The sequence below is a fragment of the Uloborus diversus genome, chromosome 1 (assembly GCF_026930045.1).
Source record: "Uloborus diversus isolate 005 chromosome 1, Udiv.v.3.1, whole genome shotgun sequence".
Taxonomy (NCBI): Eukaryota; Metazoa; Arthropoda; class Arachnida; order Araneae; family Uloboridae; genus Uloborus; species Uloborus diversus.
The window spans coordinates 83,755,883-83,770,764 of record NC_072731.1 but is presented as its reverse complement, the minus strand read 5'-3'; the positions used below and the strand labels follow the sequence as shown (position 1 = coordinate 83,770,764).

The window sequence follows — 14,882 nt, the reverse complement described above, 5'->3', positions numbered from 1 at the left end:
ATGGTGAAATGAAAGAAGGAAAAAAAAAAAAAAAACACTTGACGTTTGAGCGTTTGCAAAATGGTGCAATTCCTTTTACTGATCCTCGAATAGAAGCTTGCAATAGAATGGCAAAATATTCCTAGTCATATGAATTCTAAAGGATAACCTAGAAGTTTACTACAAATTTTAGAGAAAAAATATGAATTTTACTGAATTGTGAACTAAATAAAAATGAAGTTTGGGCAAGGCGTAAAAAAGCCCTGCGTTACAAATTGAAGAGGTGAAGAAGTAATGAAAGTTCAATCATTCAGGTTTTAAAAGTGTTCAACATGAACTTGAATCGCAAAGGTGAACACTTTGGGTGTCCAGATATCTTAATTTTATCAAGATTGTTCTGACCGAACAGCTGTAGAAGCTTGTCCTGATTCTGGAAATGGCGTAATTGTGTCCTGAAATTCAAATTTTAATCAGGCCCGGATCGGTCACCCGAAGCCTTGGCCTAGGGGCGCAAGCCGAAAAGGGCGCACATCACGGTGAAAAAAAAATAATAAACAGTTTGTTGAATGAAAAAAAAGTGGCACGCTAGAATATATGAAGAAGAAAAATTCAACTAGAATAGAGTCGAGTTCCCCACCCCCTTTTTTTTTGTCAAAGAAGATAATTTTCAATATCTTTGATTTGAATAATAATTTGTTAAAAAATATAGCTTTGCCCAGGGGCGGACTGGGTCCTCCAAGAGGGGCGTCAACCTTGACTCCCAAAGGGCACACAGGTTCAAAAACGCAAAAAATTAATAAATAAATAAGTAAATAAAATAAATAAAAAAACGAAAGCGCATAGGTTTGAGGGCCGGGGTAGGAGGCGGGCACCCCTGACTTTGCAAAGATGAAAAAACTTATTAGAAGTAAGTCACACACAGGAAAACTAATAAAAACCATGACCTAGAAAAGATTCAGTTATAAAACTTGTTACTGAAACTGTTTTTCTCTTAATATCTTTAAATTACGTCAGTATGTATGTGTTTCGCTATTAATAATTTATTAATTCATACTTGTTTATAACTGCCAATCATCAGAGGCGTCCAAAGTTAAAATTTTTAGGAGAGGGGAAATTATCAATTTACCAAATAAAACTTAAAATCTCACCGAATGACAAAATACGAGCACGCACACGTACCATCAGCTAACGAAAAGAAAAATTAGACATCCTATTTTGCACAAAATATTCAGCATAGACTGCTTTAATTCTCTACACACACATGCATTGCCTGCAAGTTCCTAATAAATAATTTATTATACACAATTTTATGTATTTTTACCTAAAATGACGTAAGTTATCGGGATTTGCTTCCAACATATTAATTTTATGAATATTTTTATTCAAAATTTCACCACGAATATCAGAACTAAGTGGATAAAAATGCATGGGATGCCCCGAAGTATATTTTAAATGGAAGAAAAATTAAAATATAGAGAGAAAAAGTAATCCAGAACATAGCAAGGTAGAGAAACCAGCAGTTCTAAATTTTTCTGAGGTAAAAAAAATGAATGGAAAACAAAAGTGCATTAAGAAATTCAAGAGCCCGGATATTTAAATTTAAATTAAAAGGAAAAAAACCATATAAAATATCACTGTTGAATATCACCACAAGTCAAAGCGTCCAAAGGTTTTTTTTTTCCGGGGTTAAAAGCGTTTGTTTTTCAAACAGATAAAAATTTGAAAGGTAAATTTGAAAAATCCATTATGGGAAAACTAAAACAGTTGAATGTTTTTGGAAAAGGAAAAGTGGATCTGGATGTTTTACAACATATTTTTAAAAATGAAAAAAAAAATTACGGATAAAGCAAAATAGGGGGAGGGAGAAGTTTTCTGAGTCTATTCCCATCTTTTTACGTCACCATAGGTAGCCTAAAATTGCATTTTTATAAATTTAATAGAAAAATTTCAGAGGAGGTTCTATGAACTGCTTCCAGTATCATCTTCAAAGATAATCTAAACTTTTTTTCTTGCGCCAGCATGGGCCCCACTCTGAAAAAATATTTTTTTTTCCTCACGAAAAGAAATAAGGAAATAAAAAGTTCAGATGAACTTAATTGATATTAATCATAAAATCTTAAATGACATTTAATCAGGGGGTATGGAGCTACTTTCAGTGTGGTTAAAAGAGTAAGGGGAGTTTTCTGCGGCTTTTAACATCCCTATTAAAGTTAGCAAATACATGTCCAAAACTACTAGTCTCAAATAAATTTCCAAAAGAAAGGATTAAAACATATAGCCAGTTGAACATTTTTAATCCATATCTAAGGCCGTACCCTCTGTACCCCAAAACTTCCGGTCAAGAGAAAGGAACTAGGTAGTGGGGAACCAAGGTACAAATTTTTAATAAATATCAGCAATTAATGCGGTCCGCAATAACGTAAGGATCAAGGGCCCTTATCCCAAGATCTTATTATCACATGGGCAATGCAGAAATTTACCCGAGACTCCGTAATTTCAGGAATTTCCAAAGCTATATTTTCGATTTATTTCGTTTATATATTTACTTGTATTATTTTTTTCTTTCTTTAATTGTGTAAATAAAAAATCATGAAACTCAACAGTAATGACAATTTCTTCAATACACAATTACCACTAACGTAGGTATAATTCTGAAAAATAAATAAATGACAAACTTCAAATACTGCCTGCTTAATACGCGTAAAACATCTTCATAACAATTCCAAAGAAAGCAAATTGCCATTCCTCTTCTCACGTTTATACATGTAGCCTGGAATTTGGTTTGTTAAGGCCAAAAAATTTTTTGGCCTAACAAACCAACAAGGGCCTTCAAGGCCAAAAAATTTCTTGGGGCAGCCACCAAACTCTGACATATCTCCTAACGTGACTGAAGATGCATTTTTAAAACTTCAATTTCAAAAAATTCTGAAGAAGGCAACTCTAACGCCCTTACCTCAACTTTATCACAAAAATCTGACTAAAATTTAAATCATTCAATTTTCAATTTTAACAGATTTCCAAGGAAGTAAGATTTATAAATTTCACAACACTCCTCCCCTTTTTCTCCTCTAACATCTCCAAAGGTAGCCTAAAATAGTGTTTTTAAGATTTGAATTTCCAAATATTTCATAGAGAAGGTCTCAGACACCTTTTTATTACTAATGACCCTTTCTTTAGCATCAGCACAATAGTGAATAAAATATGACAACGTATATAAAGTACAAATTCAGAATGAAAAAAGGTTAAAAAACCAGCAAACAGCAGTTTCGGCACTCTAAAATACAAGTGCCATCATCAGTGCAATTAAAAACGAAGACAGGTTCGACCCGACTAAAACACAGTCGAGGCGAACATTGGAATGAGAGACGAGTTGTAAAAGATATGAGAGCAATACCGGAAACGATGACGTCAAGGTTACGTCAGAACTACAGAGGACAGTTGCACTCAGGAGAAAACGTCACGGACAAAAAATAAATCAAATAACAGACTTCCAAACATTAGGAAAAGGGGGAGTGCTAGACAAATCATTGACGATTAAATTAGCATTTTTCCATATGTAATATGACTCCCAAAAATCTAAATCATGAATGGACGAACACTCGTGAATAACTTTGGCGGAAGAAAAAATAAAATTATGACCGCAAGACCAACAATGTTGAGCAATAGAGGAGCGTTTGAGATCCAAACTGCTGTTTGCTGGTTTTTTAACCTTTTTTCATTCTGAATTTGTACTTTATATACGTTGTCATATTTTATTCACTATGCAGTACAAAGTTTTCGACTACTTTTTATGTATCAGCACAATAGTTCAAAATTTCCCTTGTAGAAAATACTATTTCCAGGATAGCATAAAATTGATTCCAGTTTCGAAAAACATTCCGGGAGGAATCTCTTTCCTTTTCCTCTATCGTTACCAAACAGGGCCTAAAACTGAGTTTTTTACACTTCAATATCGAAAAATTTTCGAAGAGTTACTGAATCCCCTAAAGTCACCAATGATAGTCTAAAATTGCACCTTAAAGCCCTCGATTTTGAAAGTTTTCCACAGGAGATCACCAAATTCCTTTTTTCTCCAATTTCATCAAACATTTCTTAATTTGGACTAAAATTTCTGAGAGGAGCTCCCAATGCCCTATCACTACCAAAATTAATCTAAACTTATCTTAAATATTAAAAATAATTCGGTAGGCAGGGAACCTCGGCCTCTCTCCATTTCCCTTAATTTTACTCAAAATTGTCAAAATTTGCGATTTTAAAACGTCAGCTTTGAAGACTCTTCCAGGGATCGTGGGTGGTTTATCTGACCTCTAACGTCCTTCTCCCCCCCCCCAAGCCTCATCTCCGTACAAAAATTGCTGTTTTAAACTGCAATTTCGAAAAATTTCCAAAAAGAGCTCTTTCCCCCCTTCCCTGCAATTTTGTTCCACTTCTGACATCTCAAAGGCATCTGGTTTTTTGCATATTATATTTTTAGAACTAATAAATTTTGGTGCATTTTCTTTTTCGTCTAAGCTATAAATTGCACACATAAGCAGCTCGTACGGGCGGGGGAGGAGGGGGGAGGGAGGCTACCGCCCGCTCACTTCCAAAAGTAAAGGGGCTTGCCCCCTCACTTCTCAAAGTTGCACAATAATGATCGATAGAAAAAAATGTTTTTACTGGGTAGGTTGATTTGTTCCACAAAAATAAAAACTAAAAATTCTAACTAAATGGATTTTTCTCATGTTATTTCACAATAATCGAACTTTGAATTGAAAGAGGGTAGTCTACGATGGCTATCCGTTCCGGTTTTGGAGGGCATATCTCACATTTTCTGAAGGTCATTTAGTTAGTCATGTTAAAATCCCGTAACATCGTCCAATTTTACAAAAACAAAAAAAAAAGAAAGAAAAAAATCAGCATCAGGGACGCCGTTCCCTAACCCCCACACTTCTTTTGAACTGGCAATTTTCTCTTGCACCAACTGCATGCGATTGGGCATAAAGATTCTCAGAGCTACTTATCTTACATTCTTAAAATTTACACTTATTTTTGTGGCCATTCATTCATTCATTTCTTAATATAAAAAGAATTAAAAATCAAACGTGATGTAGAAATTTAAAGGAAGACGGATAATTGTGGCAGTTCGGAATCCTTGCACGAATCAGAAAAATCGGTCGGCAACTTCTTGAATTCGTACGGACAATTTGTAAAAGGCTCCCCTCTATTTCTACAATCGGGCCCCCTGCATGTGCTGAGGCCGGCTCTGTTTCCGAGTAAGACTCAACGAATCACATCCCTTCCCACAACGTCATATCAAAGATGACCTTCAACTGCTCATTTAGGATCTAAATATCGAAAATTTCTGGCAGGGAATTCCCTCCCAAATACCATCGAAGAACGCAAACGAATTCGTTTATAGGACCTCAACTCTAAACATTTGTGCAGGAGCGCTCTCGAAACCCCCACCCCATCCCCCAACCCTCTTCCATTTTGAAAATGGTCTAAAATTTCAAACCTTTTCCGGAGGAGATTCCACAAACCTCATACAGTCACCAGTATTAGAGGTCCTACAAATGCATAGAGTTTTCATAAACGCCCCCACGTTCACATCATATCAGATAGTCTAAAACTTTGTTTTTAGGAACTTTAATTCGAAAATTTTCCTAGAGAGTGATCCTAATTTCAGTCCTCCTCCTACCTTATTGAAAATCGTCTAAGATTTTGTTTTTAGGACCTCAACTTTGAAATTCTTTCCTGAGAGCGCCCCCGATTTCAGCCCTTCTCCAACATTATTAACATCGTCCAAAATTTTGTTTTTACTACCTTAATTTCGAAACAACTACGGAAAAGAGTAACCGAGCCCTATTCCTTCTCGTAATGTCATCGGATGGTTTCCAATTGCGTATTTAAGTTTTCAGTTTCGAAACCTTTCTGGGGAAGAATAGTTAAACCCCATCTTTGTCCGGACGTCATAAAAGATATCCTACAACTTTTTTGTTTTCAGTTTCGAAATGGTTTCCTAGCTAGAATCACTAATCGCCCTGCACCAAAATAAATAAATAAATAAATAAATAAATAAACAAATAAAAAGCTGTATAGATGGCCTAAAATTGTGTTTCTAACGCTTCCCTAACGCCCCAAACCCCCCTCTTTTGAACAGCATCGAAAGAAAAAAAAAGAAATCCACCCCTTCTTTAGTCAAACTGGGGGGGGGGGGGATACGATTTCGTTAGAGTTTGGATATGTGAGGTGTGGGGTAATTTATAAGTTTGGCCTAGGGCGTAAATAGATGTTAATCGGCCCTGATTTTAATCCTGATTAGTCCTGAACTTTCGTAAAATTTTATGATACAGGTTAAAAACGCAACTTTTGATCCATACGATAGCACATGTCATTAATGTTTGTACAGTAAAACCCCGATTTTACGATTGTCAAGGGACTGGAAAAAGTTATCGTTAAATCAAAGATATCGTTAAATCGAGGAGCATATACATTTAGTGCAGTTAAATTTGGACCAGTGAAATGTATCATTAAATTGAGGAAATAGTTAAATCGGGTGCCGTTAAATCGAAATGGACATTGTTTTTTGGCTCTTCGCCCAAGACATCAACAAATATTAATCTAATCTTTTTTGTCGATTTTGCCAGATCTTTCCACGCTATCAAAGTATATGTGACTACATTATACGTCCAAATTCATTTAATGCCTAATGTTTCAGAGTTTTAATCCGTGAACATTTAGTGAAAGTATTTTTATATTGTTGTATTCTGATTCCATCACTTCACTTTCAGAGAGATTCTCTTATTATGTGCAGAATTCAGTTTTTTCCAAAATGTTGATACTGTGTTAAGTTTATCTAAATTCAATTCTAATACCACTCATCGTACTCAAATACATTTAAATACGGTGTTTTATATGACTGTTGGAGCAATAAACGCTATCTTGAGAAGTGCTTAAAAAATTAAAAAAAAAAAACTGTCCTGGTTCTGAATTTGTCCTGATTTTATCTGGACAATTGTGTGTCCATCGTCTGGTCACACAAGCACGCTGCAAATCGATCATAATTATGAAGCCTGCCAATACATCTGCCATTCATTCTCTCAACGCTTGGGAATTTTTTTTACGATGCTCTGCATCCACTTCGTTGTTAAAGTTTATAAAAACACGAAAATAATTTCATGCTGAACATTTTACGACGAATAAATGATAAACTATTTTATTTTTATGTGGAAACTTGACATTCGTTAATTTTTGGTCGATTTTGGCAGATATTACACACTGATGACTAAAATACCATGCAAACTCCGTGAAGTAAAATACTAAACCAGTTGAAGGGGGTAGACAAGTAGAATTTCTATGCTTCTTTCCTGCGCAGATTCCAATTTAACGGATAATGTGTTATACGCCCTCAGTCTGAGTTTATTGGAAATGTGAAGCAATCGCACAAGTGGTGTAACTTCTTTTGAATTTTCCTGGCCATCTTTCTTTTTCTCATCTACAGAATAAACAAGAAAGAGTCATTAATTGATATTTTGCATTGCAATCCGATTAAGAAGTAAGGAAAAAACCTTAGAACAGAGGTCCCCCCCCCCTCCTTGTAGGGCACATGTGAAGACATTTTTCACAAAAATACTAGAAAGTAGAGAAGTAAATCTTCAAAAAATTCCATCACACAAAGAAAAGACAATTCAATCATGGGGACACTTTTGCTCTGGAAACTGATAATGTTTTTTAAAGATAAATAAATGAAAAAAAAATATGTTCACACGTGCTTCCCTTTACCCTATTTCGCTTCATTAACAAAATAACAATAAATACAATAGTATTCAAAAATGAGTGGAAGAAATGATATTTGTGGTCTTGAGCCACGGTCCGAGTTTTGTCAACTGTTTCCATAGAAATTCATGCATGTGTAGTGTATAAGCTGCTTTGCAAGAAAGAGTTTCTTTTTACTCTGAATATGTACATGCAAATTTGTACAGATTCAGATATTTGCACATGAGATTAATAATGTTGGATTAGTTTATGTGTACTATAGAATATTTTTTAAAGTTATCAATGTGCGTTTTCGGCATTCGCTTTTAAAAGCCCCCCCCCCAAATGGTGGCCATTTGTTAAAGATTGCTACCGCAAAAGATAAGGAATATGCACAACTAGGCGCTATACAGGTCATACATTCAACTACCAACTGCTAGCCGTTGTTGTACGAGAGATGCATATCCAAGAGATATAAAAAAAACCCTTCAATCTGACATAATTTTTGCTGATTCTTATGTAAAATGACCCCCTGAATCCAAATATGATTACCGTTTGCCCCCACACGTCCTACTCTTTGAAAATGGCGCCCCACATTTTTTTTTTTTTTTTCAATTTGCGACAGTTTTATAGTCGTTATTTTTATTTAGTGGGGAAGAGAGTATTATATTACAGGGAAGGGTCTGACTATGAAAAATGCGGATGCCTCAATTAAAAAAAAACAACGTAAAATTTTTTTGTAGACATGGGGCTCATGGGAGTGAGTCTTATACTCTGGTTTTACGCCGAAACATAAGTGAAAAAAATTGCAAAACAAACCCCTAGAAAAAAAGATCGGTTTTGATGATTTAAAAAATGTTTTTGGGAGAACAACCCCATGAGTCCCCTAACTTGCTCCAAATATTCATCCCTTACTACTTTTCACTACTCTAGCCCCTCAGAAGAGCGTTAATGGCTAATTAGGATGCTCCCACCTCCTCCAAATAAAAATAATGGCTATGAAACTGTCGAAAACTGAAAAAAGGGGGGGGGGGATGCCATTCCTGAAAAGAGGGACGTGATGGGGGAGGGGTTGTGGGTGAGAAACGGCGGTTACATATTTGGATTCAGGGAGACATTTTAGATAAGAATCAGCAAGAACTATGTCAAAAGCTTTTTGAACGTATTTCTTTGATGCACAGTGTAAATTTTTCATATTCATTTATTATTTCATTCAACTGTAATTTGAGTGTGACATGGCATTCGTTTCTAAATGTGTTATCATATCCAAATACCACCATTCAACATTGTTTCATACAAATACGGGGTGAACAACTTGATATCTTTTATCCTTGAACTACACGGGTCATCCAAAGTAGACTCAACAAGACTTTTTTTTTTACAATCATTTCATGTGAAATTTCTAATCAACGAACTAAATGATAACGATTATAGGTTATTTTTCATTAAATTGATACTCTTAACCTTGAACTTGAAGTTGCCGTTGATGTTGCTATCGATAATTTTTCAAATTTAAATGGCAGTGGCTGAGAAAAAAAGCCTTGGAATTACTGACATGATCTTAATTTAGTTCGTCTGCTTTGCAAGGACAAACTATGAAGCGGTGTCAATGATTTGGTTTTCTAAAAATATGAACTGGGTTCAAGAGATTTTAAAAGGCAAATGCTGAATATAGTTTCGGACAAAAATGTAAGTCAAAGAACTCGTTTCTCTTTGCTTCCCAACTAATCGCCGGTTTCGAATAATTTTCAATCACGTTTTAGCTTTGTGTGTTTACTGTTTCTTTTTAACTCCTAGATCTCAGAATAAATTCACTTTCTAAGATACAGTGGTTCTCAAAAGTGTTCGTACACCTAAGACTTTCAATGAAATAGGACCTATCCATTGGTTAGGATTAATGTTTCGGAATAGGTATTAAATTATAAGATCTTAGATCAATTTTCAACAAAATTACATGAAATTATTTTTTTTAAATATTAAAACTTAATTTTTTTAAAATCAAAAACAAGAAAGTGGCGGAAATTTTATCTCACAAAAGTCTTCGTACACTTTAAGAAATGTCTATATATTACTGAATAATCTAACTTTTTATTAAGTTATTATTTAGTAGAACATCATGCAGTATCAAGAACAACTTTTAAACGTCTGGGAATAGATTTCATTCTTTTTTCTTTCTTTCTTTCTTTTTTTTTTGCTTAATTTTTGAGCAAGTGTGCATCCATATTTCGAGTCTTACTGCTCCTAGCTCTATTTTCGTTTCTAAGCCGTATTTTCGTAATCTAGCCCCCAGATATCTCTAAATATGTTACATTAAGTTCACATCTGGAGATTGAACGGGTATTTTCTTAACTTTAGGACAATTTTTGAGGCCCTAGACGCAAACGTTGAAAACCGTGTGCTTCTTATCGTTATCTTGATTAAAAAAAAACAAAGTTGTTTCCGATAACCAAATTTTTGGCTAAGAGTTTAAAATTGGTTTTTAAAATATTTAAATAAACAGCATGATTCATTATTTTATCAAAAAATTCCAAACTACTAAGTCCTGGTGATGATATGCACCCTCACATAAGAACACCTTCACCGTCTTGATTAACTGGTCCAACTAAGTTCTTAAGATTAAGTTCCAAATTTTTTCTTTTATTTACAATTACACAAAAATTTAACCAAAAATGTTGAATTCCTTTTTATCTGCAAGTAAGACGTAATTCCAAAACATTTTGAGGTTATTTATCATTGATTTTGCGACGAAAAGTGTAAGCTTTTTGTTTTTCGCACGAACGACAAGAAAATTTCTGGTTGAATAGGTCGCATTTAATCCAGCTGATCAGATAACTTGGCGAACAATTATAGGTGAAAATTAAATGTAAAAATTTTCATTGAACTCTGCAGAAACTTTTACAGCACTCAAATGTGTATTTTTCGTAAATTTTTTAACAGTAAATCGCCGATCACTCTTTGTTAACTTTTCCAGTTCACCTTTTTTTACCTTGTTTTTGGTCCGATTCTTTTCTTTAAAGCATTTTATCAAACACTTTACTGTAGATTGAAATAAATTAACTAATTTAGAGACCTTTCGAATCAATTTACCGCTGCTGTAAGGAAAAAATTCAAATTTCGAATGGTGTTTGTGGTTTTTTTACGAATACCATCCGTTTTAAAGTATTAAGCACAATATTATGGAATAAATAAACAAAAAATTAAAGCCAAATGACTTTAAAGGGTTTAAACAATGCAAAAATAATAATAATAATAATAATAAAATAATTTGAATTTTGACATCTTGAATTCAAATTATGTTTTTCGCAATCACGAGTGTGTGTGTGTGTGTGTGTGAGTATGTAGGCGTGAGTGTTTGTGTGTGGGGGGTATGAGTGTTTGTGTGTGTGGGGGGTATGTGTATGTGTGTGTAGGCATATGTCTTTGTGTCTGTGTGCAGGCATGAATGTGTGGGTAGTTGTGTGTATGTTTTTGTGTGTGTATGTTTTTGTGTGTGTATGTAGGTGTATGTGTTTGTTTGCGTATGTGTCCGTGTGTGTGCAGTTGTGTATGTATGCGCTTGTGTGTAGGACATGGATGCAACCTGGAGACTGCTTTCGCTATAGGAGCAGCATCGTGAGGAGCCGGTCGACGGTGATGGCGCGGAGGGTGGCGGTGGGAAAATAAAATGATAGAGAGCACGCCAAAAACAGTCAAATGAAAGCAGTAAGCAATCGTGATTGCTCAAAAAAAAGAAAAAAGAAAAAAACATATTATAACTTTAATCATGAATTTATTCGAAAATATTTGAGTGTACGATGACTTTTGTGGCGTATTATTTCTCTTGTCTCTTCGTTTTCTGACCCATTTCAAAAAGAAGATTCGTCAATATTTTGAGAAACCCGCAAGAGTTTCATTTAGAATAACATAGGAATGATGTGAAAAAAATATTTCACTTCATATTCGAATTCGGTTTCGCGTTATTTTGGTTTTACTAAAAAATTTCAAAGTGTACGAACACTTTTGGGAGCCTCTGTACATATATTATTAATAGATTTTTATCAAAAAAAAAAAAAAAAAAAATATATATATATATATATATATATATATATATATATATATGTATATATATATATATATATATATATATATATATATATATATATATATATATATATATATATATATATATATATATATATCAACACAATGAATACATATTTGACTGTATAATGTAAAAATTGCTTCAACACAAAACACGTAGACCAAACTTAAATGCGTTTATTTCCAAAATTGTAGTGGCCGCAATATGCAACACGAAAAAGCTGAATCACCAAAAACAAACATGTTAGCGAGAAAAATTTAAAATTGTGGATGCAATTCACTTTATATTGTCAATTAGTAGTAGTCTAAATTTCTGTGCCTTATAATTTCCTTTAATTATCAATGAAATTGTTCTCATTAACTGTATTAAAAACAGATTTTGTTCTTTATAAAATGTTTTAAACAGATCGTCTGCTTAAAAACAAAAATTAAGTTTAGCAACTGATCGGAAAATGATATTTGATTTTTTCAAGAGAAAAACTTATATTGAAAGCGAAATGTGACCATTGATAAGCAAAACTGATTTTAATAGATGCAGTGATAGGAAAAATTTTTCCAGTAACATGTACTAACTTATTTTATTTATTTAACTAGTGGCACCTGCAAGGCTTTGCCCGTAATAGAAAAATTAAATGGTCTTTTGTTCCGCCTGTATATTTACAAATAATGTATGATGAATTTTCTCGCGCCAATTGGCTTGTACCTATGCTACAGTTCCACGTTATAATAATTTCGTATCTCGCCAATTGGCTTGTGCCCCATGTTACGGTTCCACGTTATGACAATTTCGTAATTTACTCGTCCATCTTATTGTTACAAATCCTGTAAATAGTAATTATTGTAGTAACGTAACCTGTAAATAATTTCCCGTAATGAATATACAACCCCTTAACATATGGCTAAAGTATACAACCCCCTATTCTTTTTATTTTCATTGATAAAATTTGATAACGGTCTACGCATTTCTCGAAGCAGAAAGAATGTTGTGGAAAATTCTTGGATTTTTATAAAAGCCGTTAGCGATGGATAAACGGAGAGTTTCGAATGATATTTCGAACGGAGAGCATTTTTGCTCTGTTTATAGCGAGGCATTTCGCTGTGTTGTTTTCGTATTTGGAAGTAAATACGTGTGTAAACGTTGAGTTTACGGTGTTGTGTGATAATTGCTTAATTGCTGATGAATAATTTAGCAGTTGTTGAAGATCTTTCCTGTACATAGTGTAAATAAATTTCCTGTGTTTTTATCAAGAACTGTGTCTTCATTTCAAGAAAGTGGAAGTCGCACCGAATCCGTTACATTATGATAATTTTGTTCTTAAAATCGGAATAGAAAAAGAATCACATCGAATTTTCAAAAAATCGTTTCGAGGTGCACACCCTCCATGTTACAAACTAACTTTGCCAAATTTCATGAAAATTGGCCGAATGGTCTAGGCGCTATGCGCGTCACAGAGATCCAGACATCCTCCGGACATTCAGATTGAGAGACTTTCAGCTTTATTATTAGTAAAGATTTCACGATATTTGTGAGATTTTTAACAAGGAATTCTTTCCCAAAACATTATGTATTAAGAAAGGGAAGTTCTTTTACATTAATAGAATTTGGATTGAGTACGTAACATTCTATGAGTTATACTTGTTTTTAAATCCACAAAATATTTTTGGCAAGGTGAGTTCATTTAGTACAATTAAACTAATTCTTAAAATTGTGTGCGTTATTTCCATGTTTTCGAGCTCGTTTCATACTTCGGTTGTGGCAGGTTACTTGCCTTATGTTTTGCTCCCAACAAAAGAATGATAGGCTAATCGAACTTCTTCCCCTGTCGTTTTCGAACGGTCACGAGCATGAAATCGCATTCTTTTTACTAATTTGATATCAAATTCGTCACGTGATCGATTCGACAACAATATCGAAGAAAATCCAAGTCATAAAAGAATCAGGATGGTCATGAATCTTTCAAAATCTGATGTTTTCATTTCTTCAACACTTTTATTTGAATGCAGAGATTATTTTGTGCATAATCAGAAGAACGTTTTGTAGCTATACAAATTGCAGATTTAATCACATTTTCACTCTAAGTTTAAGAGAAAGAGATAGCTATTGTAAAGAGGCATTGAAATGTGCTCATACCATCAGACGGTGGTAGTAGGTGGTCAATGAATCTATCAGTAACAACCAGCGCGCCATCTACTGTCGTGAGCATCGACTGCACCAGCCTGTTTCCGAAAATGGCGTTAGCTTTGTCAAGTCCGTAATCTGTTACAGATTTAACCTGAGAAGAAAATGAATAGCTTTATCAGTAATTTTCTCAACAAACACACACACATACATAGGGGAGACTGGGGACTAATGAAACGTGGAGCTAGTGGGACAGTTGAATTTCCTCAAAAAATAATTAAATTTACAGTTAGGTAATTTGTTCTTACATAGCACTAGTAGTTCTGCACATGACTATGCATGAAATATGAGCCATTTCTTTTTCATTTGCTTTTTGCATAGCAAAGAAGAAGACTTGTTCAAGAATCAAGGAAATGTTACGACCTAATTTTGAGAAATGGAATCTTTTAATTCTTCACACATCAGAAGTCATCTTATCGGAGCCAGACTGAGCCAGAGAAAAGTGGTTATGACTCAATTAGCTAACGGAAAAAAAAATAGATAACTAAAACTCTCACAAAACCATAGAACAATTCTGTGGTTTTGTGAGAGTCATATAATAATCACAAAAAATGTCATTTAGAAAACAAGCATTACTTACTCTGTCTGTTCCATATTTTCGAATACTTTCTACACTTGAATGTACAGTACTATTGTATAGTTTTCTTGTGTCACCTAAGATCTAGAAAAATAAAAAAACAAAATAAGATCTAAAGAATAAAATAAAATAAACAAACAGATAGATAAGTAAATAATAATAACGATAATAACAGAACAAAATTACGGAGTTAGGAAGAATTTTGAACCTTTTGAAAAAACATAATTTTACCAGTCATTAGCAACGCGATTTGCTTTTTTTTTTTTACTAGTTTTACAACTACGAAAGGTTAACCCAAAATCATCTTTTTAAATAACCATTTGACATGAC

At 33.9% G+C, this 14,882-nt stretch overlaps 1 protein-coding gene across 4 annotated transcripts in view; it reads right to left on the bottom strand.

Annotated features, from left to right (window-relative positions):
• LOC129230736 (perilipin-3-like) overlaps positions 1 to 14,882 on the bottom strand; it is a 95,042-nt gene that overhangs the window by 12,621 nt on the left and 67,539 nt on the right. For all 4 annotated transcript variants that reach the window (XM_054865186.1, XM_054865162.1, XM_054865177.1 and 1 more), the window contains 3 exons: positions 14,556 to 14,636; positions 13,928 to 14,069; positions 7,287 to 7,456 (listed from right to left, as the gene is read on the bottom strand). In XM_054865186.1, coding sequence (XP_054721161.1) covers positions 7,287 to 7,456; positions 13,928 to 14,069; positions 14,556 to 14,636 — 393 coding nt within the window. The remainder of the gene's footprint in view (positions 1 to 7,286; positions 7,457 to 13,927; positions 14,070 to 14,555; positions 14,637 to 14,882) is intronic.